General features: G+C 34.9%; 1 protein-coding gene across 8 annotated transcripts in view; it reads right to left on the minus strand.

Annotated features, from left to right (window-relative positions):
• DACH1 (dachshund family transcription factor 1) overlaps window positions 1-26,603 on the minus strand; it is a 357,379-nt gene that overhangs the window by 36,400 nt on the left and 294,376 nt on the right. For 4 of the 8 annotated variants that reach the window (XM_027674513.1, XM_027674518.1, XM_027674512.1 and 1 more), the window contains 5 exons: window positions 14,848-14,999; window positions 9,646-9,793; window positions 5,065-5,208; window positions 4,530-4,598; window positions 620-686 (listed from right to left, as the gene is read on the minus strand). In XM_027674513.1, coding sequence (XP_027530314.1) covers window positions 664-686; window positions 4,530-4,598; window positions 5,065-5,208; window positions 9,646-9,793; window positions 14,848-14,999 — 536 coding nt within the window. In that variant the 3' untranslated portion in view covers window positions 620-663. The remainder of the gene's footprint in view (window positions 1-619; window positions 687-4,529; window positions 4,599-5,064; window positions 5,209-9,645; window positions 9,794-14,847; window positions 15,000-26,603) is intronic. The other 4 variants (XM_027674510.1, XM_027674516.1, XM_027674515.1 and 1 more) reach the window with 1 other exon arrangement.

Here is a 26,603-nt window from a genome sequence, read left to right on the forward strand (position 1 = left end):
GGTGAGACGATCTAGGAGAAAATGATGGAGCTGATTTCAGAAGCAGCTGGAAGGATGGCATGTAGAAGTTGGAAATTATTGGAAGAAAGTAGAAAAAATACAAGCTGAGGCAATTGCTAGTAAATAGTAAAGAAATGGAAAAGACAAACAAAACAGCAACATGAGAGAGGGAAAATTTGATTACGCTTCCTGTTCTTATCAGGATAGCTTTGGGACAAAAGCACAAAACAATTTGTTAGTGATTTGGGAAAAGGAAGACATGACAGGGACATCACAAGAAAAGAATGGTCAATGGGGAAGACAGTGTAGAACTAGAACATTTTTAGATGATTTTAGATAATGTGTAAAGGGACGGGTGCTTAAATGGAATGAAGATGAATGTACAGGAATTGGGGGGGAAACTACTCAGAGACAGAGATTGGAAATATGGGATTTATAGAGGAAAAGAAAAAATAATAATGTAGGTAGGCAAATACATGTTAAGTAATCAGATAGGGAAGAAAAAATCAGTGGAAATAAGAAAGTAAAAGCGGCAGTTAATGTCATTGTTCTAGTGCTTAGTAAGAGGTCTGGTAACAAAACAGCATATAAAAGTTAAACATTATCTTTGTTATGGTACCTTTTTGTGTGGGATGAGGGGGTCTTGGGAAACCGGATTGGGAGCTAGGCATAGGCATCTAGTGAACCTACAATATGTATGGAGAAGAGGATAATCTGCTTTATTATTATTTTAAACAGAAGCAAAGAAAACATTTAAAACTAGTGTCTACACCAGTTCCTAATAACTTAGTATCTGTTTGTACCTCTTAAAAAATATGTAAGTATATCTGAGACCCATAATTGAATTACTTATTATGATTACTTCTTAACATTTTATGTATATTCCAGCAAACTGTCATCTACTCAACATTTAAAAAATTCAAACCCAACCCTAAAATACCCTATATGGCTTCTTTCTATAGTCTCATATTCAATTTTCTTTTTATTATTGCTCCCATTTTACAAAAGACTTCACATGAACTAAAAGCGAATCTAATGAGTGCTACATGATGAAAAATAGAACAGAACATACCCCTCGTATTGACAAATGCAATTATCTTCTACGTTTAAATTAGTCCTATTCCTTACTCTCAAAAGCAATACTTAAAAATAGCAACATTAAATATAACTTCAAGTTGACAAGTATCAATTTATTTATAATAAATAGTAGGCAAAATAGTTTTCATTATGATTTTCTCACATAATATTTTCTTAAATGCTTGAAGTACACTTTGTATTTCAAATATTTCACTTCTCTACAGAGCACTGCAGCTTTCCCACCTTTGCTTAGTTATAGAACTGCACAGCATGCTCAATACAGCAAACTGAAAAATGATTGTGGATAAAAAGACTATTACCCCAGGCATGCTTTGGTACTGAGACACAAATATGTTTTTGAGAGGAATAAGAAAGGCATAAATATTTTCCTAGTAAATATTTTTTCCCAGAACCCAAAAAATGCAAGAGACAATATTATATTATTTATTATGGAATATATTATATATGGGATGGTATTATAAATGTGTATATAATATTTCTTCTATAGTGCATCTTAGAGTATAAAAAATATAATTTACAGATCAAATGTAAGGACATAATTGAAATTTTGCATAATTGTGAGGATATGGTCTTTGTTGCTCCAAACAAAATCCATTGGAAAGCTTTTGTAGAGTTTTACAGCTAAAGGACCTTAACTGTAATGAGCATGCTTTATCCCAGTGCTGCAGGAATGAAACGGTTCTTTCCCAGCAATTCTTTCTCCTCACTCCTGCCAACAATTGCCATATCAAATATTGAAATAAGAACAGAATGCTCTCAGTGCTTCCCTCCCTGATATCCAGGCAGATACACAAGAAGTAACAGAAATGTACTGAAAGCAGTAGGGAACACCAGCTTGATAGGGAGACAGGGGAAGCAGAGGCTACACACAGAAATGTGGTTTGCAACAGGGAAGGCTGGTAACAGGGAACGTCAGTGCAGCTCTTGAAACGACTGGAGAAGAGGAGGAGGAAACAGGAAGGGACAGACAGAGCCAGGGGGCTGGGGATCACTGGGAGAGGAAGAGCTTCTAATTAAAGAAATAATCAGGGTGGCATGAAACTGAGTTTAGAAGAGTGTCAAGTTAGGAAAGAAGAAGCACAATGTAATGTAGAGCAAGGAAAAGAGTGAGATTAGCCACTGACAAAAAAACTAGGAGGAACAGGGACAGAGACACAGGGATACATAGTAAGGGGGACACAGAGAAAAGGGAGTTTATGGTGAAAGGAAATCCTCCTTCCAATATTGGAAATGAACACAAAGAGTCCTGACACTTGGCATGACTTGCCTGCTATTAACTGTTTCTTGGACTATTTCTGAAGCCTGTCACCCTTCAATGGCTTATCTACAATGACAATAAGCTCCTACAGTTACATTCATGTTGCAAGGTTACATATTGTGGTAGATCTAAAAGTTCTGAATTGTTGTAAGACTCCTAAGCTGAATAGATAACTCTATTTCTTGCTCCTTTCCTTTTTCTTAAAAACCCTCTGTTTTAGTTATATGTTAAGACTGCAAAGTAGAGATGGGAAATGTCAGAATTAAGGTTGCCTTTGCAATATGATTCAATATCACAATTAGAATATATCATGGTCCAGCCTTGAATTAAACAATCATCTGTGGATTTTAGTTTTGTTTTTAAGGTGTACCTCCTTGGAAGGATGAATCAAGGAAAAATCACCCTTTCTGACAATGTCTCCTGTAAATCCTTGATTTCATTTATTGCAAAAATGGAAATACATGAAATGAGCAATAGTAGACACAGGATAGCTGGGGAAGAATGCATAATCGTTGTTCAAAAGCTGAAGTGCTGTTCCTATGTAGTTTGGGATAAGTCCTTTAGAATACATACTTTCAAAATTGTGTTGCTCATATTATAAATATCTAGTTAATATCTCAGCCCATAAGCAAAACTGAAGTCAACAGAACAGTGCTTTGACTACACTGAATACATTTGCCAAAAATGCAAATTATCCTGAAAAATTAGAGCCTTCATACTTGAAAGTTAAGCAATATGTCATCTTTGTCTGTGCCTCTGTTTCCCAGCTATCAAATTGGAATACTCCAAACTTCACTTCCTTGCAGGAATTCTCTGAAGATGAAGTAGTTAATATTTGCAATGAGGACAAGTACTCCCATGACTGGTGTAGCAGCATGGCCTCCCAAGAAATTAGAAGTCTGTCTTAGCACCAAACAAAATAATGAAATGTCTGGATTATAACAAAATGACATAATGACTGAATTCTTACCAAATTATTATGTCAAATGGTGCATTCAATAAGGTATAAATTTTATGGGAAGGAAGGCAAGATTCTGCAATAACAAACCTCTTAACATGTACCCACTTCCAGGCAACGTTTAATCTGGCATATTCCAATTTCTGTGCTACAGACTTTGCAGACAGCTTGTCTTTGTTGCTATACATGTGTTTGTCTTTCACAGGAACTTACTGCCTCTTTAGTATTTGTTTGTATGCTCAATCCATTAAAAGCTTCCTAACTTTTTTATTCTGTTGTTTCAACCTCCTTGTGGCACACCAGTAACAACTCCTTAGAAGTTAGAAAATGTGATTAAATAACACACTGAAGATGTCAAATGATACTGTTAGGATGATTGACTTCGAAATGCAAAATAAAGGCAATTGAGAGTGATTACTGGAGCTAATCATTTTAGGTTTGCCTGTGAAAAATGCACCTTCATTTACAATTGAAAACAATTTCTATTTTTATTGTTTACTATTTGTGTAGGCACATTTAGCCTGTTGACAAGAATAGACATTATAATATAAATACTATCTTTAAAATTTGCTTTTTACTAATATCTTGATGTTTGCAATATATATACATTTAGATTCACGGGGGAAGTAATATGGCTCCCTTTAGTATTTCATGTATAAATTTACTCAGCAGATTTGTTTTTTTAAAATATAAATAATGAGATGTGGTAAATGAAAAATCCAAGATGGAAATTAACAGCTTATTTATTGTTAATGCTCAGGGTAGCTTATTGAAACACACCTTTCAGTAACTGCCACTGACTATTAGCTATGAAATTCTCATCATGCCTTCAATGTTACCCATTAGGTTTAGCCATTTGTACAGTTACAAGCTCAAGATGTTTCAAATATACCTTTAAAAACACTGTTAAGTCAAACTACACATATTCACAAAAACTGCATTCAGCCTGTCTGAGACTCAACCCAATACTGCTTCAAATTAATTACTCTTCTTTAATTGCTCTGTATAAACAGAAATGACCTATTAATTTAAAGAAAATCTATCAGCACACAATGTATTCTATTCTCTCTTATAAACAAGCAAGATGAACTTGACCTTGTTTGAACTTGTTTTGATGTGGCCCAGATGGTAGGCTACATGCTTGAATAGCAGTCTAAAGCTGAGGAAAAACTCATATAGCAAGATCTAGATTTATAGCCTTTTGCAAATTCGTACCTTGTATTGTCCTTTCAGCATCTGTTCTGCCCCCACTGCGGTCAGCTTCTATCTCTGGGGTCAGAGAGTCTAGAAACATAGAAAGGTAAGACTGACACATATTTCATTTGATTCTTATAGCCCTTTTTACAACCTGTTACTCCAATGCTGAATTACAATACAATCAACCTTTGTCAGTTTTTTTAATGCTGAACAATGACTGGAGGCCAGGACAATTTTTTGTTAGACTAGGAAGATTAATGAGCAATAGATTTTTCAAGCATAAAGCAGGGAGAAAAAGAGGAAGAAAAAAAATTGACTTCTCAAGCTAATAATATAAAATTGTCCTAGTTCGAACATTCTCTCCAGTGAGTTTATTTGCACATACTATATAAAGTAACAAAGCAATAAAGACAGAGGTATCACTTGAATGAAGGAAAGAAAAGAGATTTTCTTTTTTTTCCCCTCCTATCATGTTATAAATTTCAATATAACATGGTTCTTTTGGTACTTAAATTGAAAGCTAATGATACAGAGGCAAAAACTGGCTTCTTACCATTTAGGACCCTGAGACTATCTGTTGAAGTTGCCTGTTTCAGTGTTTGTTCTGCTTGCTCTCGTCGTTTAGTCTCAAATTCGAGTGCTTCCTGCAATTTCCTCTTTGCCTTCTTTTCCTTCTTTAGTCTTTTCTGAATTATTGCTAGGAAAAGAAAATAACATCAGTGTACTCAGATTTGGATCTGAAACTTGGCTGCACAATTACCTACTAAGAGTCTTGAGAAATGCTACAACTGCAATTGTTCATATAAACTGATTTATTATACAATACTAATTTATATTACTTGAAATTTGCTGGAATCACCCTGGGATATTCTAAGAACTACTGTTCTATATGAGGATATTCAAAACTGTAAGTGATATCAAGTAATAGCTCTTTTTTTTATAAACAGCTGGAATCTATGAATGTTAAAACCAGAAAACCTTGGTACCAGCAATGAAATGTCCTTTTTGAATCATCTGGCATAGATAAGCCTCTGTTTGCCTTGGGTGCCTGGGCAGCCCCCACTCTGTTGTGATCCTCATTTTTTGGGGAAAAGACCTGAGAGTTTTAACTCCCCTCAAGCTCTGCTTCCTGTAAGCCATCCAACCTCTTACTGCCCAGTCTCTTCCCTACATTTATTTCTTTTCCACATTTCCCTTTTATCTTTGGCTTTTCTCTTTCTTGCTTTCTATAAGCTACTGTCCCATCAGCCAATTAACCTTGAAGAACTCACATCAAATCCTTTATGGTGCTGGATCCCCCAGTCAAGTAAATATTACTATACTTTGTCTAATGTGAGGGAAAATATTAGGAAAGGAATTAGTATTATAAAGCCCTAATTTAGAAAAAATGTTTTCCTTGTATCTCTTCTGTTCAAACTGTGTAAGGAAAAGGATTGTAAGTTCTGGATGAAACTTCACAATTTTCTTTACTATGTTACCAGTGACTTACAAGCACAAAAGTAAGACTTGAAGGATCCCTAACTAAAGGAAGGTATCACAGGTTATGTTGCTGATGAAAAAGGAAAATAGGAACCAATTTTTCTACCCCATAAAAACCAAAGTTAGCCTCTGAAGGAATTATGTGAAGTCGTAGAGCACAGCATTATCTTCCCCCATCACACCCCAATCCTTCTCATACAGTACATTTAGGGGTTTCATGGATGTGCATGTAAAAAGCTCGGGGACCCCTGGTGGCCTAGTGGTTAGCGTGCAGGACTCTCACCTCTGCGACCCAGGTTCGAATCCAGCCAGTACCCCGGGCAGATGGAGTCCGTTAGGCCTGTGAGGCCATCCATCTATGAGAAGGTCACTCTAAACAAACCTACGTCCTGAGGACCTCACTGCCATTGTCCAAGCTTGCTTGGCCCCGGCAGATGAACCTTAGGATTAAAGGGTGGGCTCAGTTCAGCGCAGGCTGTGTCTCACCTAAAAAATCCATTGCGCAGGCTGGAAAGGTAAAAGACCTTTCCCCAAATCTTCGTTCGCGAAGATGGGCCATTATTATTATTATTATGTAAAAAGCTTATTTGCCCTAAGATCTTCCTGGATAATCCTTTCCTGGAGAGTCTGTTATTTTGACACTAACTAAAAAACCAGCTACTAAACTATTCACTAAAGAATTCATTACCTACATTAAAAGAATCATCCCTGCCAAACCCAGATACTAGGTGATGCTAGGTTTGCACGCCAAGATTTATCTAGCCCTCTATCTCACTCTAAAGTGACCTCTGGTACATGCCTAGGGATGAATGCTGGAAAAGATAAAAATATACTTCCACCAGTTCATAGTCCCCATGTACAGTAGACTGTGACTGTGGTATATTTCACAAAATGCAAATAATGGAACTTTTAAAGGGAACTATCTTATTCCTATTTAATTTATATGCTAAGAAGAACCACCTTTTGGTTGATCTTGGATATTTTGTGTTGCTATACAGAACTGTTCAGGCACAAAATTAACATAAGCACATATCCTGTAGTCAGAATAACTACATAATTTACATACAAGACTTTGGAATTTTAGTTCTTTCTCATTTTGTACTACACCAACTACTTCACAGGCTAATTACATTATACCATCAAAGAACATCTAGCATCTATACAAAGAGTAAACTAAATACATTTTGAATCATTGCATGGTTTTAATGTTTTCATTATAAGTACTTTGAAAGTGATTGCAATAAATGAGGAGGAAACATATGTTGCTTTCTGAATTAAAATGTCATCATGGCTGACACATTGTAGATGTGACTACAGCAGTCAGAGCCAGAATTAGCAAGCCCTTACTGTGTAGCTGCTCACAGAAGAGATATTATCCTACTTTCACTAGTTGATGAGACACATCCTACAGCCTTAGGAATCACTAATTGGAATATTTACAAAGAAGGAAGGAAACAGTACAGTAAATACGCAGCTCTATAGAATATACAATAGCAGCAGTGAATTTAATGTTCCAAAAAAAAGGCAAAAATATTCAGATGCAGCCACTAAAGAAAATGATATTTGACTTGTGTTAACATGATGAGCAAAAGATAGATAGATGTTGCCTAATGCTGCAGATCCCATTCACCTAAGGGGTTTTGACCTGTATGTGAAACAGTGGCTTGTGTTTCTGTGCTGTAGCTTTTAAGTGTATTTCAATATTTTCATATGGTATACCTTTACTTCAGGGATATGGTACACTTCTCCCATCTTGTTCATGCTTAAGACATGTGAAACTTTCTTTAAGATAAACTTGCTATCTAGAAAACTAACAATAGGTAAAGGCTCCTATGCATTTTTCTACCTTTAATTGAAGAATAAATTCTCACAATAATTACAATCTGGTCTTATTTTTTTCTCTCTTACATCGATTTGTTCCTTTCAAAGCATAATCCATCACTTTTCTTTCTTTAGAACAGAAGTATCCACTGGTAGAGATAGTTATCCTCATTATAATTGTTTTGCTGCATATCACCAATAACTGTTCAAATCCATTCCTCTTTGGTCTGACTCTTCCCAGTGCAATATCATCATTAGAGGGATACATATCCAAAAGTAGGTAATGCATCATGATGAAAATAATATTGTCAATTATTTCAGTACCCTGAACAAAATAAGGGACTATGCCATACTCTTTTCCGACAACTTAGAGTGAAACTCATTTTGCTTAATTTCAGCTGATCAAAACATATGTGTCTAGTATAGTCGAGTCAATGATATTCCCTCTGGAGTTAAAGAGAAGAGAAACAAGTCTTCACAGTGCAATTGATGACACCTACCTATCTGAGAACAGGATATACAAATCTCTTTCTTTATTGACCAGAAAGGGAACTTCTATTCATGTAAATGAGGTGCCTAATTTTTAGATGGCAAAACTCAAGTAAGGTCAGATGGTTCCCCCACAACCTTTTCTACTGTGCATATGATTGCATAACTCTAAAAAAGAATATATATTTGAGCAGTCGTGAGAAGGATTCAAAGAATAAACAAGCTCTTTAACCAAACAACTTTAGAAGTGTAAGTAGTACAATTGTACTGAGCAGAATGGACCAGCTATGGACAAAGGGATGATGCACTGCACAGCTGTAATAATTGTTAATAGTTATTGTCTTAAAAAATGTATTCTCAAAAGTTAAAAAAGGGTAATTAATGATGTGATAGTCCTACCTTTGAATGGGTCAAGGCAGTAAACATGATTACATTTTGTACTTACTGCTAGCATGCTAGTTAAACGTATAATGACATTGGTTGTGAAACCAATTGTTCTTAGGATTCTCTATTTAGGTGGTTCCCAGAAAATTAAACTGGACAAGAAGAGAGTTGTAACTCTAGCCCTGCAAAAATACACATCTGACTTGCCATGGTCTGAGTTAAACAGCAAGTCCCAGAGGTTAGCTGTCCCTTGCAAAGTAATTAGACACTATTAAAAGGTGAGGCATACAGAGACAGAAAAATGGATGCATAAAGAAAGATGGGAACATGCTCATAATGCAAACAGTTAATGCAAATCACTGTAAACAGTCTCGTCTTTACCATCAATGAAATTATTTAAAAATCTTTAACATGTATATGCTTTACAGTGGCTTGTTGTTAACGTTAGAAATGCTACTAATGCTCTTGCTTTATCAAGAAGAACCTTAACTGTTCCTTCTACAAATATGCATTTTATCTACTGTGCACTATAAAGGGCTTATATATTACTATCATCTTCATATTTATTACTTATGCCTAAATATGCAATATAAGAACACAGATGAGAGTTCCTAAAAACTTGCAGACTCTTAAATTGTATTAAGAAGCTATCCCTTATCATAATGATCACAACCTGCAAAATTCTGTAACAGCACCTATGGTATTTATAATTGCTTTTTTATTACTGATGTAACAAGCAATATTCAAGAAAAACATTGAGCAAAAGAAGGTCCTTGCTCCAAGTCTCATGAAGATCCTACAGAAAATCAGGCAGGTTATGAAACTTCTTGCATTGCAGTCAGCTGAGACACAACATGATGTAAGGGGGGTAGTGTTTTGACCAAACACAAGTGTTTGATAAAAAATTATTTTTCCTAAGGAAATAAATAGCAAACTGTTTATGTCTGCATAATTAAAATACCTCTGTTCTTCTGCTCCACAGCCAACTGTTTTTCAAGTGTTTCCCTCAGTTCTCGTTCCCTGAAGAGCTCCATCTTCAGCTCTGTCTTTTCCAGTTGGACCTGTTTCTCTTGAGCTCTGGCATTGTCTATAGCAACCTTTAGTAGACCCTGTTCAAAGATAAAGTTGAATAATCTTTGAAACAATGTTAGAACAGCTAACATAATAACTAGCTACTGTTTTTTAGCACTGATGGTCATTTGAGATTCCAGAAATAAAATTATTATGTCACAGGATCAAAGCCTCCCAATTATCAACAGTAATTTTTAACTGGAATTAATTTTAACAGATGGACAAAAATCTGTAAGTTTTCCCAGAAAACGCAAACTTGCATTTGACTGTGATATAATTAATGTGAAAAACATATAAGGATAGGTCTATTCCTTTCAAGAAAATTGTAAAAGAATTGGCAGTCTCACAATCACATCATACACAGAACTTAAGCCAATGAAAATTAACAAAGGGAGAAAGGCTCTTTTAAAGTCTTGCCATTTTGCTCCTCATAATTGTTAATTATTATTAATTTCAAATAGTTTCATATTTCATAGAGTTTCCAAGAATGATTGGGATACTAAGCAAAGGAGAGTCACAGAGCATGAAAATATCTCTGTTTAAAAAGTCCATTACCTGATCTTGGATAATAATCTCACAGCAGAGAACGAAACACAATCATCTCTCAATTTCTTGACCTGAGAAAAATTCTACTTTTTTTTCTCTTGTTATTGTATCAGGAAATAACAATTCAGACTATTCTAAAGTTCTCTTGTGAATTTCAACTTCACAATTCCTTCTTCTTTTGCAAGGAAATAGGATGATCCTGGCAGAGCTAACAGTGTAACAATAACAATAATAACAATAGTAATAACTAGATAGTTAGGACACTGAGGCAGGGCATGGAAATGGAAGGAGAAATGGAATTGAAATAAATGAACATGGAAATGTCCTTTTAGATTTTCCAGAAGCCTGGCCACCAGGCTCTTAGGTCTACACATGAATCTCTCCTATTGAAGCTATCATAATAGAGCAGATAATTAAGCATGGATATGCATATATGAACCCCCAAGGATACAAAACTAACTCTCCTTTATCCTAGGCAAGACTCTTGATAACTTAACCATAGAGATAATTTGACCCAACAGAGATTTAATTACTGATATAAAGCAAAACAATGCCAACAAGAGACTGCAGAGTACTCCCCAGTGGCTCTGCTTAGGGAAGCATTAAGCTAACAGATACAAGGTTCACACTCAAGCCCTGTAGTGCTACAGACATGAAACCATGACCCCCCCCACTCCAAAATAAGCTTCCTCACCCCTCAGGCACACTTCCTAAATTGGATTCTGGGTGGCATGTCTTTTCACTTTTTTTTTTTTAATATATCTCCAAAAAATAGAACGGAAAAAGAAGTCATACTTGAGAAATAGAAAAAGTACTTTTCATGACTGTTAGTCTGCACATTTATCCCACTAGTCTTCCCAGTATCAATGACTACTTTAAAATTTGTGTCCTTTAAATTCCTCTTTCAGTTCTGTTTTTGGAGCCTGTTATTTTCAGAATTCCTCATCCTCCTTCTTAACTAAATTGATGTCTCAGGTGTTGTCTTATTCAGAGCTTAATGCTTTGCAGCTCTATTACACTTCAATCTAATAAAGTCCACAGAAGCTAAAAGATCTCAACAGCTTCTGATTGCAAGGCACAGATGGTCACCTGTGATATACGCTACATAAGTATAGAACCATGTTTGGAAATATAGTAACAATAGTAACGCAATAAATGTTCTTACAAATATGTTTAAAGTTTTAGGAGTTTTCTTTCAAAGAGCCAACTGCTATTGTAAAATGGCTAAATAACAAAGGTATTTTGTGTTGAATGTTAAACCTGAATGACTACTAAAGTAAAAAAGAAAGCTAAATATAACTCTACATACATATGCAAAGCAAGATACAATCTATAATATTTTAAAGCCTTTACAATCTATTTTGTAGAAGTTAATTTGAATTCTGTTCCTTTCCTCTGCCATATTCTTCTACATTGATGCATTTGAAATACTAAGAAATTGAAGTAGAAGTTGTTTATCAATATCTGCTTCTGGCTTATGCTCTAGAATGTTTTAATCTCCTCCTATTAATCACTTACTGGAACATGTGATTCATCCAAATCATTAATAAACCAGATCAAGTAAAATTACATGAAAGGTATTTGTTGATGAAAAGTGTATTGTCTAGTAAGTTTAAAGTTGCAAACACCCTCCCCACAAATTCTTACAATCCATTGTGTTTAACAATAAAATCAAGCTCCTCAAGCAACTGCCATCTTTACTCAATTCAAGTACATTCATGTATATTTCTTCTTCATCAGGAACAAACAATTAGTAACAAATGAAAGAGATCATTACATCAAGTGCCCTTTTAGATAACCCCAATTAAAACTTTAGTTTAGCTGTATTTTAATTCTAAGATACCAAATTCTAATTTTCTGCTCTGATTGCTCTTGTTGACTTATCTTTGAAAGATGTACTCTCAGTGCAAAGCGTAGAGATTATTTAGCAAGATGCCAATGTTGGCATCACTTAATGTGTTGATTGGTTGTATTATCAGTAGCAGTTTAAAATAAATTACTATTAAACTATTATTGTCCTTGGCTGACAAAACACAATATTTTGGTGTTCTTTAAATATGAAACAATCATTATGAATAAACATGGAGAACACTAGAGTGTAACACTGATGTGTGTAATTTTATATTAAGAATTGCTGCAAAGTACGAAGCTGCTAAAAGCATATTACATTTTCTATTGAATTTCTGCACCACACTTCCTCCCCCAGCCTTTCCTTTTTTTATACTTGCTAACATAGCTAATGGTAATACATTACCTATTGCTACTGATTATGTCTGAAAAATATTAGCTTTTTGGAGTCAAGATCCACTAGGGACTACTTATAAGCTACACAAAATTAAGTTTCATTTTTAGAAGTTAAATCAGTGCACATCAGTAGGCATGCAATGTGAAAAAAAATCTGCACTAGAGCCAAACTGATGCATATCAAAAGTGCTGTTGCTGCCAATGACAGCTCTAATGCAAAAATACTGAAACATTCAGTATCTCCCTTTATTCAATGCAGAAGGGGCTGAGAAAAACTAAAAGGTACAGCTAAAAAAATTATCAGTGCCCCTTGGGACAGGAATAACAATTTCAGAGTTGCATGAAACTCTATTAATTGTTCCAGTGGATCAGCTGGAAAAGATTACACAAAATACAGTATGTCCAACTTGTATATGCTATGGCTAATCCTCTAACCTGATATTAAATCAATATGCCGGCAATGACAATGGGAAATGCAGTGCAACACAGGACATTAGAAAAACCAAAATATTTCCCTTTAGGGAAGGTCAGATGTTATGGAGGCTGGATAATGATAATTGTAGCAAACACACTCAGGTTCCAGATTTGGTTTTAATACAGAATGATTCTATCTGGAGCCAGGCTTTAAGCACAGCATGCCATTCTTCTCCTCAGTGTCACTCTTGACAATTTTTATTTAATGTAATGTCAAAAATAGACATTTTTCCCCCCCTGGAGATTCCTAAGTCATTCTAATTTGGTTTGTTTACTTTACTGTACTTGTTTTAGTAATTTCCACTGATAAATTCTTTAGAAATGTCCCAAATATAAAGTTAAGTTGATATATGACTTTCTTCCCATTCTTTCATGTATCCAAAAAAACCATCATGTTAACCATCATGTAGGTCTAACGATCCTACAGAAATTAAATATATATCAAACCTCAGTCTTAAAACCAGTATTACCTATCATTATTTTTAAACTATGCAAATAATGTGTTGCCTACTTTGAAAGGGGTGAAGGGGAAGGTATATTGAAGCTCCTTCTCTTTCTCACTGCATTTAGGTGTATTTTCCACCTAACTGAATTTTGTTAGCTACAGATTTATATGTGAGATCAAAATGACCTTACTAATGAGTCTGACAGTGTATCCAGAAGATCATATCTTGTTTCCAACAAGCTCCCACATTGAGTGAAAAAAGAAAACTAGAAGAACAAGGCATGCACACAGTGAAGCTTTCCTAGTCACACTTCCTAGCTTCCAGAGGGTTGTAGCTCAGAGGCTTCCCTTTGCAACATTAACTATTTATGGTAAAAACACTTTCAAATACCATTGCTTCTCTTTTAGTCAGGAAAATATATATAATTTGTATGCTCTCATCATTAAAACTATCGAGTGAAAGGTTTTGCAAAAAATATAAATGTATCTATTTTTAGTTAACTACACAGGTTAATTTTTGAATATCCGCTATTTGTAACTGACTAATGTGAGAGACTGAAATGGTTTCTGGCTTAAACCATCAGCAGGATGCTTTGCTAAGAATGGGCAGAGTGGTTGCCCAGATGCTGAGAGTATGCACATCCGACACCTCAGGCTACAAGCTGGGTGTTAAACAAGATGAGGAAAGAAGCAAACCCTGTGAAGCAGGACAAAAAAAAAAATTCTTCATTCTAATATGAAACGCCAACAACTTGGCTTTGAGCTACATACCAGTGTATACTTCAAATAATATTTGAATCCGGTTCTACTGTACATACAACAGACATTGTGACTACCAAATAGGAAATCTGTATAAAATTTGGTAATACTCTTTGAAGTCTATTCTTTGAAGACAGTACTGTAAGTGAAATGAGCTTATTTATAAAAGAAGTGCCTTTTGTAAATGCTTTTATGGGAGACATTTCAAATAGCTTTACATATCATTTCCACCTTGGCACTCCAGCAATTTAAAATAACTATTTATTAAAGAACTGTTTCTCTGTTTAGTAAATGAGATAAAGTTAAACAGTAAGATACATTTCATTAGCCTGTAATAAAAAGAGCATTGAAGACAAATGTTGTTAAACACATCAATGTAATTTACATTGAATTTTCTGCTGTGGTTTAATATACAATCTGTATTTTTATGTGCTTTATCTGACAGCTTCTAAATTCATTTGTTTGCTGTTGTTCCTTTAAAACCTAAATTACTAGAAAGTTTCAGTAAATGAGTTGATCCAAATAATCTTATGAACTGATTAAGCTAGAATGGTTTTATTAATTCAGACAAATCTGCAACTGGCTCCTCTCCATCCCTTTAAGCTGATCTACAAAAAGGCCTACCTGGATGTTAGTCAGAAGGGTCTCTATGGAGGACAATCCATCAGGGAATAGAAAAGGAGATGGAAAACCCGGAGGTAGTGGTTGCCCATGCCCAGTTAGAGAAAGTTTGTCAAGGCTGTCTCTTGCGGTTGGTGTGGAGAGCGGGGTCTCATCTGTATGTGATTGAAACAAAAATATAGAACAAGTTACGCTTGTCTGTTTTTATTAGACCTCAGTAATGGCTTCCCTAGTGGTTTCCAGAACATTTATTGCAAATTGGTTCCTGCTATCAGGAGAAAATGCTTTCTGCTGAATTTTCTTTAATGAAAAAGCTGTGGAGATACAACAAGATAACATTAATGACTAACTTTATAAGCCTTTTAAATGCAGTCTCTAATGAGACTGAGTTTACAGTGCCATAGAATCTTTTTAAAACAAATATTATCTCACATATACTTGTGATAATATATTCAGGCTGACTTTATGGGCACCTTCCCAATTATCTCATTTTAGTTTGTGTTCTATTTGGATTGACAATAGAAGATTTTCTAGCATGACATATATTTTGTATATGAGGAGTCTTTGAATACGAGGCTTCCCATACAATTAACCCTTCCCACTCTTAATGGTTTCACTTACAGCTCAGAAGACTTTGCAACACCAAGAAAAACTGCAGCTCCTCAAAACATTTTTCATCAAGAAAGTACACCTGATTCCCACAATTAAAACATGTCTGAACAATACATGAAATCAACAGTATGGTAACGATCACTGGCCTAATTTTTTTAAGCATGGACATCTTCTAATAATTAGTGTTAAACTCCTTAGTGGGATCTTTGTCACAATCAGATCTGATCAGTTCTGACACCACAACAGAAAAAAACTCCCACAGTTTGAAGACTTCCAAGATTAAAGTTTCACAGATAATCTGTGAATGGATTAAGAAATGGAAAAAAAAAAAAGATAGAAAAACCTCATGATTAATAGAAACTTCAATACCCTGGTTGGTGGTTTTTTGGGGGGATTTTTTGTTTGCTGTGGGGTTTTTTGTTTGGTTGGTTTGGGTTTTTTTTACTTTCTAAAATATTTTTAGACTACTGTTGATAGGATACAGAAATTTAGGTCAATTTCTTTGCACCAGATGTTAACCTGAATTGTCAAAAGGAAAACTACCTATACATATATAGAGATGTATATGTGCATACAAACCCTTCTTACCAAGGGCTGTCATTAACTGACACATATTGACGTATCTCAGTACAATACAAGGACATCAGAATGTACTCTAGGTATTATGCAGATCTTTGCACAGCTATTTGACTACAAAGGAGTTTGTCAGACTTGCTTTTTTCCATTTGGGCTTTGATCATTGTAAAGTATATATGTTTTGGGGTAGTTTATTTTCTTTTTATTTATTTATTTAATTATAGTTTCAATAGTAGTTGTATTTCCCTATTTATTCTATCTTGTACATTAGAATTGTATATGAAAGTTGATGCTAGTTGCCTATAAAGAGCTTTCCCTTGGACTGCGTGCAGTATTTTCCTAAGTGGACATAGTCTAGGCCCATGAAAATTGAAATCTTCAGTAACGAAGGGTTAGGCTTTGATGACCTCAGGACGAGAAACCCATAACTCAAAGTCCCAGTTTATTCCAACAGTCCCCATCACCATTACTCCAGAAGAAAGCAATCTCTATCAGCCATGCTCAGGTGCAGATTTCTTGCCCCATCTCTCACCAGCTTTGTCATGCTGGCCAGTATTTACAGTGCTGAAGTAAAAACCTCTCTCACTATTTCCTTCCAGAGAAATACCAAAACAGGAATTTGGATATCTGCTTCTGGGCTGGTCCCACTGAACTCTTTCTACAGTCAGTGAGAAGAAGCAGATACTATCAGGTTAAGATTCGGAAATCTTCCGAACTCTCACAGGCACCTGCTGCAAGAAGAGGGAAATCTTTCTCTACAAGAGTCTTTTCACTGTAAGAGAGGCCTAAGATGACTCCCTCAGATGGAAAGATCTGCTTTTGGTGAGATCACTACTAACAAGGATGCTGTTCTTCCTACTTCACCATGGCTCAGGCTGAGAGTAGTCTACATCAGGAGTAAGACCCTGTTCCATATCCCCCATTTGTTACAACTCATGCCAAAATGACTCTCATAAAGTCATCATTTAAAAGCTTTCCAAGGTAAGTTTACTGAAAGGAGCTGATGTTGACCAAGGAAAGCTTCAGCCCATTCAGAATCATAAAGGATTTTTTCAGCTATATTTAAGTTTTCCAGTCATGTTGCAAAGTGCCTGGAAAAATACTGGCTCTAGATTACTGAAACATTTCCAATCTACCTTACTAAGATTCGAAGCAGGCTCTGAAAATGTACTTTGTGGGTGTATCTGCTGTCCTCGTGCTACCCCACAGCAGCATGGATAGCTCTGTAGTAATTTTGTAGTAACATACTAAAATTTGGCCGTAAATACGATTTTCTTCTTTCCAACTTTTAAAATATTATAGAAATATTCACCACTTCATTAGAAATAATAAATTAGGTATTCCTGGGTATTGAAAACTAGCTTAGTTCAACTTCTCAAATCCTATTCTAGTGTGAAAAATCATTACCAAATGTTTTTTCCAAACTGCTGTTAGAATTATTAGGCCTTCATTAATCAAAAGAAGAAAGCCAAAACTTAAACAAAGCTGGTTAGACAATAGATTGATAAACACTACACAATATTATTGCCTAGCTGAATTTTTTTTTCCTCTGCTGAAAATATGGCTTTCCCAAATGATTTCTACCCAAAATTAAAAAAAAAAAGGAAAGAAAATAAAAAATTAAAAAGCCTCTTCCATGTTACATCACTAAGTTTTTTTGGCTAAAGATTTCTTTATATCAGTGGTTCCAGTGAAGGTATTGGTCTTGCATGGTATAGCAAGAAAGAGTCGAATCACTAGTGTGCATAGTGAAGTTGATTCATATAAATGAGAAAGAAAACTGGAAAGATGTCATTTTCCTATAGGTTTGGCAGCAAAATGGACCAAGGACCTCTCATACTTTCTAGGACTACTTGGATATTTTAGGTCTTAAGCGATCAAAATCTTTTAATATTTTTATATATTAGATAAAACTGACCCACTTCAAGATTCCATAAGGCTTAATTAATTAAAAAACTGCTCTTCCATGCAATTGCTGAGATACAGAAAGTTCCAACACAGGCCTTGTCATAGAATTTAAGCAAGGGATCAATTTTTTTTACTGTATTACTACTTTACAATTTATTTAATTCTAAGCTTGCTGTACTTTGTGCATGCTCAAAATGTGAAGTTTGCAAAGATTTTTTTAACAATGTGTAGTATGGTTTCGCAATTGGCAAAGTAAATCAAAAAGGGTTAGAACGATATGAATTCAAAATAACATCCAAACTCTTATGTTACAAGAAATAACAGAAACAAATTTACACTGAAGAGTAAGACTAGAGAGATGAACTTACTGTGAACTTATTTTAATGAAACGTCAACTCAGAAAATAAAGTCAGACTAATGTGACTTTGTTTTCTTGATGTCCCATGTGAAATAAACTTTGAGGGTGAGTATGTTTGAAACAGAGCAAATGTACATATTATACACAGGAAGCATGGATATTTGTGGATGTGAGATAAGCGATGATTGAGGGAATCTTGAAAAAATGCATATTAAAGAAAAACCACATTGTAAACACAGCCAATTAAAACATAACCACATATCTTAGTAGCAAAATAATATGACCTCTTGCCTTTAAAACTTTTAAAAATATTTCATTCCTGCACAAATCCTCTTTTCTCAATAGGATGAGATATCTTCGTTTCCATTAGCCTAACATCTTTTAAACTGCTGCAGAGAAACTACTAATGTTCCTCTTAACCTATTAGCAGAGCAATGCTGCAAAATGATGAGCCCTTGCTGGGAAACAGAGATTTGGCATTTTCAGTCTAAACACATCAAAGGAAGTGCTGGAAGACAAGTCAGGGCAAAAGGGGAAATAGGGTCAGCCTACAACTCCATTGTCAGAGTGGGGAGCACAACAATGAAGAGAAAGGGGGGAAAAAAAGAAAGAACAAGGCAGAACAAAGAAGTGTTCAGACCTGCCTTGGCTTGTGCTGGGAACTGAGATGTTATAAATTAACAAATAAACAAGGATAGGACAAGCTGTTACCCAAACCTCTACAGTGTCTGGGCAGAGATGAATATGTGCCCTGACATATGAACTAAATCACCATAATAGGCAAGTCTGAATGCAACACGTACCTTTAAAATATTTGTAAATGCTACAACCACTGCATCCATTGTTCCTCAATTTCCAAAATTCACCTGGTTTTGTTCAAACCAGATTTTATCTGTAAACAGCACCTGGTTTGGGCCAAATGCAACAAACATATTTCACTGTGTTTGGTTTGTTGCCATTCTATTTTACTCTTTCACCAGATAACACGGAACCAGACATCCTGGAAGCTGTGACAGCTATTTAAACAATAATAGATGAATAGAGGTAGCTGTTCTCTTGTCTTTATTCCTAAAAGCACGTAGGATAAGTTCAGACTGGTCACCAATCAAACCGGAGAATATTGATATTGTCAGAATTTGAAAGCAAGTCATAATAGCTGACTCAAAAAAAAAAACAAAACAACCAAAAACAAACCCTATACAGATTACTGCCATTCTGTAATCATTTAATGTTTTTTTTTGTAATGCATCTTGATGCTTTTCTGTTCTCTGCAAAATATTTCACGTGTATTTGTTCCTACCAGGCTCACTCTTACCATTTGAATGATGAAAGAGGATTCTGTTTCCACTTTTTACTACCATAAATCTGATGCATACATTTTTTTCTGCATTGTAGAAACAATCTATTCCATTTGGCTTAATATGATTTTGGCTTATGTTGTCAAACGCTCTTCAGTACAAAGCTTGTTATTTCACCTTTCTCAGAGTTAAAAGTTTCAAGTCTGAGAAGCTCTTCTACTTCAATTGAACTTTAACTGTGGATTTATATTAACACAAAAGAACAAGGGATCCATGTCCTGAACTGAAACGATTACTAACTTCAGGCAAATTTTAAATAAATAAATAAATAAATAAATAAATAAATAGATAAATAAATAAAATCCTCTTGCCCAATTCCCATATAATTTGGCTGCTTTATAGATTTGGTCATTCAAGATTCACCCTACCTATAACTGGGGGCATTGCAAGATAACTGTGAAGGATGTTATGGACTGTAAAAGGAATGTACTGAAACAAACTCTTACAAAAACTTTTTTTCAATCTACAACTTATTATCTTCTTTTCATATTAACAACAGTTCTCCAGGACACCCAAATACTCTGAAATTAAAACATTTGCAACTGTGGCAGCTGGAAATCAAGGGGGAATATAAAATATTCAAATATACCGACTCACTGATTGTTGGTTTCTGTAACACTTCAAAGAGGCTGGTGCTCTCACAGTTAATAATACCATTGCAAATGCTGTCCACTGAGTTCTGTTTCTTGGCTTGGTATGTTTGCCTGAGGATTTTGGGAATAGTAACTCACCACTAATGAAATATGACTAAGAGATTAAAAGCCTATATGGAAAGGATCACAGCTACTGAGAATATGTTTCTTGGATGTGTACATTTTGCGCAATGGCTTTGCACCTGATGCAGTTGCATATATTTGTGCAAGTAGGTCTCATGCATCTATCTATCAAGTATACTATTATGGGGCATTTTCATAAGTGGTATGGCTTTGAAATATGCACATCCTCACTTGATGTAAAGGATTACACAGAAATAAAAGGACATAAGAGCTCGGTTTTATACGTCCATTTTGGAGGTAGGTTTAGAAGCCGAACTTGCCCACCAACAGTAAGACTCAGACAATTCTATCAGATTTTAACTACTGAAAACACAATATTTTAACTTGATGTTTTTCCTTTTTGGAAAAGAGTTTCAATTAATAAATTTCCAGTATTCTTTAATCCTTTTAAAGAACATGCCATCTCTACAGATCATTCGTCCCTACTGTACAGGATCATTGATCATACTGCAGTTGGAGTTGTCTCCATAATGGCAAATTAGAGATAGATGGAGAATCACCTCTTGAACACAACATTGGGGACCTCTCTTTCCCCAGGGTTCAGTGATATCCCTTCTATGCTGATACCTTTTAAACCAATTTATCTATAAGCACAGAGGGAAAAAAAAGGAATGTATTGCTGGCTGAAATAAGGACATGGAAGATTGGAAATGGAGATGATTTGACAAAGAGACAGACAGTAATCAGGAAGTGAGGAAACAGGAAAGTTGAGAAAATAGGGGAGAAGGACACTCAGGGTGGCCAAACACTTTGGAAAGGGATAATAGGATTGGGATTATGAGGTGAAGGAGGGGAGAAGAGTGCTCAGGAGCAAGAAATTTACACTGACTAAGCAAGATATAGACAAAACAGCCAAACTGTTGTTTTTCAAGACAACATATTTTGTTGTCTTTAAAGATCACATATTTTAATTTTCTTAAGGAATTACTGGTATAACATGACTATAAATTAATGGAAAGAGTTGGCAAAATATAGCCAAAAAGCAAAAATGTATAATTAGTGGTGATGTTCCAGCTGTGAGGATTTCTTCAGGCTTTTTGGACTAGATCAAGTGGAGTGTATTCTTCATTTTACATGTCCCTAGGAGGGCCTCAGAGTCAATCAGTGCAACTTATCTAATTTTCTCTTTCAATAAAAGGATTATTTTAATAACCTTTATCTTATTTTGCAGCATATTACTGAATAGGGCTGGGTCAAGCAGTATTGGCTGATTTATTTATTCTAAGGATTTCACAATATTTCAGAATAAATTATCATTCCTATTTTTAAACAAAGGTATTTTACCATACAATGGAATGTTAAAATGCCCATGGCATTTCTATTCTATGTACTTTGGCATCATAACACATAATGTGCAAAACAAAATTATACGGTTTCTCTATCCCCATAATAAAAAAGTATCCTGTTTACTCACAGAATTTTTCACACAATTTTTTTAAGTGCATTGAATGATCAGGAAAAGAAGAAATGGAATAGCCAGAGAATGATTCTCTATATATCTAAAAATCATAAAACACATATATCTTGAACACCTGACAATAAATTACATTCATTAACTCTGAAGAAATTAAGAAATTAACTCTAAATTCCTGAAGAAGAAATGATGGTTAAAAAGGTATGCTAAATATTTTTATTACATTTTTAACAATGCATTAGTATAAAAACAAGGCACTTTATAATATTATAACCTGCAGTTCTTAATTATAAGAACTATACCCATTATTTCTTTTTTAGAGATCCTTAAATGCCACTGGCAGGAACTGGATGCAGAGTAAGGCTATCTATGTTTTGGATGCTGGAAAAAATATAAACGTATTTTACTGGTTCATGTCCAACATCCCAATTAGTACTCTGCTAACTCCACTCCATCAGACAGGCAATACTGAGTGCTGAAAATAATGCTTCTTGGCTTCGTAGCAATTCTATGAGAACTGCTTACATGCATATGTGTATGTGGAGGGCTGTGCAAATACACCTCCCTATAGGTTCACTAGTCATTCTCAGCTTCTTGTACAGTCATGTTGAGGGGTGTTCATGATCATCTATGTAGTAAAGGGATATCTGGTTAGGAAATCAAAACCCACCCTTCATGATACTAGCTATTTAATCTCCTTTACTGCATTGGCTCAGAAGCTGGGTCCCTCACATAGGTAGCCTGATCATACATCCACCTTTCCTAAATGTATGCAGAACCAAATGATCAAGCCAAGTATTTTCAGTTAAGGCTAAATTCCTGATTAAAATCAAAGTTCGAATCAGGGAGTGGACTTTAAGTCTGCATAATGAATATATTGTACACTAAATCTCCCATTTTCAAAATTATGAACATGAATATGCACATCTCAACTGATAAAAGCACTGTACAAGGCAATACATCCACAGTATGCATATTTATTTTGTGCTGCCTATTCCTCCCTCTAACTGCCTCCCTATGGCTACTGCAAAATGCAGAGAAAAAACAATTCACAATGGAAAAATTGCATTTTGCTAGATTTTATTGGATCATTTCAATGGCCACATGATTTGCATTAAAAATTCTCTAGACATGTTTCATGAAAGTTGAAAAACATCTATTATTTGGGGATTTAAGATAATTTAAAAATAAGGAATATCAACAATATTAGCACTTTTGGCATTGTCCTCTAAAATAACAGCACTTCTCTTTTGTAAGCATAACAGTAGTAAGAAGGGAGTTCTTGATAACAGCACAGCTTGTAACTTGCAATTCTCTGAAGATGAAGGTTTTATGTTAATATCTCGAACTGCATTGTATTCACACTGTTTTTCTTGGTCTGTGTTCAGTTAATAATTCTAGTATTCATTCTCTTCAGGAAAAATGAAAAAAAGTCAATGTTTTCAAGAAGTCCATATCTAGCAGTGTTGCACCTATGGGGGACTAAGTATTAATGCTCCTGCTACCTTGTCACATGACCCATGTTCCTGGTAATCTGCTGACAGCATGAATCAGATGCCCAAACAGAAAATGAATATATGGTAATGTGTCTGAGCAACAGTCATCAGCTGTCATTCATTCAGCAGCCCATAACCTGTCCCATACCCTCATCCCCCCAGTGCTGGCAAACAGATGAGGTTAACCAGGCATGCTTGGCATCTGGTGTAAAGTGGCAGCACAGAAGTCAACAGTACTGCATTTCACAAATAAATATGTCAGAGAAGTTCAACAGAGAAGACAAAAGAGGTTTAAACACTTCGAATTTATGGCAGCTTATACTGGTCATCTGTCCCAATAGAAAAATATTTATTTGCTCAGAATACGTAAAACTGGATCTATTTATTAATGTGTTTTGTTTAACTGAATATTCATACAGAATACCATCATGTTTCTTCTTATAATAACATGAGAAAATATTTTATTTTAGATAAATATATAAAATGTTCAGTGACAGTGATTTTTGCAGAAACTCAATATTTAACAACATGCATACTCATATTCTCTTCACTTTCCTGTAAGTTCCTATTAATTGCCCATGATTTTAATAAATTCTTTAACATAAAGGATACTACCAATTACCTCTAATATTTGCACTTACAATTCATGAACCTATGAACACCAGTGAATATGATGACCAGTCTAAAAATGCATAGCAAGACAGAAACATATTAAGAAAAGATGTTCCCAAGCTTTTGCCTTGCCAAAATGCATACCTCAGATGTATTGCCAAAGATGCCAATAAAATAATAATAATCAGGAACCAAGTCAGACAGACTGAACTGACACAACTGTATGGGGCTACTGAGCAACAGGTTCAGGAATCCATGAACATGCAAGAAAAAGCTTCAAATGCTTTGGAAACGTAGGGGAAGAAACTCTGCTTTGAAAACAAAGTATCTAAGGGATTGTGTTGGTCCAGCCCTACAGTCACACTTCTGAGAGGTTAAGGGAACAGGTGTTTTATCATCAATAGTTCAATAGCATCTAGTCTTTGCTTAAGTACCCAGAAGGCAATACACACTTTTTACAGAAGTATACGATCTAGTAACTCCAAGATCTTAACTCTTCTCACCCCTAATACAGCAATTGTTGCTGAAAAAAAAAGGATGTGAAGCATCCCATTTTGACAAATTGTCACCAGGGAGGGTACAAAATGACTGAGCCGTTTTAGTATCATGAAGCAATGAATCAGTATACACAGAGGCTTCCTTGTTTTTGGGGCTAAACCCCCCACATTTGCATAAGAGAGTACTTTTTAAAATTATTCCAAAATATTTTTTTAAGAGCTATAATAAACGTCCTTAACGTGTCTATCTATGGAATGGTTCCACTACTCAGATGCAAATGTTGTAGACAATAATTGATGTACACAGTTTAGATTATATGGTTATGATATCCTAATAGAAATTTGGCTGTCTGCCTACAGGAATTCAATATGAGCTTCATAGTCTATAGCATCAGAAACAGTCCTTTACAATATTATAGCCACATTTCTCAAACCATTGCCTATAGGTTATATCCTAATATCTGATTTTCACAGAAATCCATAATAATAAACAAAATCCCTAAACCCCAGAGTGCTCAGAAACAAACCTTAGAATGAAAAGGCAAGCATTTTTACATCATATATGATTTCTCTTGAAATTCATTCATCAAACATCTGCAACTAGCTGCCAGAATATGTCCATTAGCGGTATTTCTATGGCATTCACCAGCTTGATGCTCACTGATAGAATAAAATGTAGAAGTTTTACCTCTAATGTTTTCTGCTCCATTTAAGGCATCCACTTTAAAGTGAGATTTGGCTTGCATGTGTCTTCATGTCTTGGAATACGTAATTTATGCTAATATATTAGAATACATATTAGAGAAGACAAAAAAATATCCTTTATGTATTTATGCATTATGGGTCACATTCTGCACTGATTTAAGAAGATAAAAAATAGTTTCAAGTCATCATGTAACGTGGATCAGTTTGGTTTACATTAAATACAGAAAATTAAGGTACCTTACATAGCAAACATGCTACATACTTGCTGGTAAATTAAAATCTTTTCTGAGATCCAGTTTAAAACATTCATGTAAATTAAATATTTCATTCGGTCTTTTATCTATATCATATCATAACATCAAGGAAATATGTGTTGCAACTCCACTATAGGTACAGATCTTCTTACTAATTCTGTTTCACATCAAAATTTCTGTAAATGTTTGAATGTTTATGCCAATAATGTAATTGAAAAATTATTTCTTTCAATCCCTAAGCAACTAAAAATGCTATGTAATAGAAGCAAAATACAAATCTTAAGAGTGGTTCAAAGGCTCTCTATGACTTTACCATAATTTATGTGTGTGATAAATGTAAATAAACAAAACCAGAATCAAAAGATCTTTACCATTATGGTACTGTGAACACAGTTACTGCCTAAACAAATGGAAACAAATTGCACAAGCTTTATTATCTCAGCCTGATGATCTCATTATACATTTAAGGATAATACTTTTATTCAGTATTTCAATAACAGGTTGGCTTTTAGCCCAGCTAGTAAAAAAAGCAAAAGCTACATCAGGAAATGATGACCATGCATGGTTTTGTGAACTGCTGCACCCAGAAAACTGAGACGAGCAAGTCACAGCAACTTCAGTGATTTTTTGTTCAGTTTTTGAAAGGAAGTCAGTGCTACTGATGAAGTCTGCTTGTTTACCAAAATTTTAATGCAATGAGTTCAAAAGGTAAAATCCAAATTCTTCTTTAATTATTATTATTTTCAGAACACTTTCCTTTGTTCCTTTGTCTTCTCTTTGTCCTAGCTGGTCTACAAGTCAGCTTACTGCTTCCTACAATTTTTCCTTACATCTCAAACATTTTTCTCAGTAACACACTGTTTCTAAAGTGTCTTTGATTCAGTAGTCTCTTCCCCTTCCAAGATATGAAGAAATTAGTCTGCTTGTTGAAATTTCAAGACCAGAAAAAAAAATCAAGACAATATAGATATGTTTATATGGCAATGTGTAGAAAGGTTCAACATTAGGTCCAGTGATCTGAAATACGAGCATTTTACTATACTACTTTACTACATCTTTGGTTTATAAAAGAAGACACCACTATGTAACACCACACTCTTCACAGAGGGAATAAAGTTGAATCAATGATCTTATCCTATGCTTAATCTCAATTCCCCAAAAGATTAACAGCACAGAAGATATTTCTAAATCCA

Source organism: Neopelma chrysocephalum, unplaced genomic scaffold (assembly GCF_003984885.1).
Source record: "Neopelma chrysocephalum unplaced genomic scaffold, ASM398488v2 Primary Assembly neopelma1_25, whole genome shotgun sequence".
NCBI classification, from domain to species: domain Eukaryota; kingdom Metazoa; phylum Chordata; class Aves; order Passeriformes; family Pipridae; genus Neopelma; species Neopelma chrysocephalum.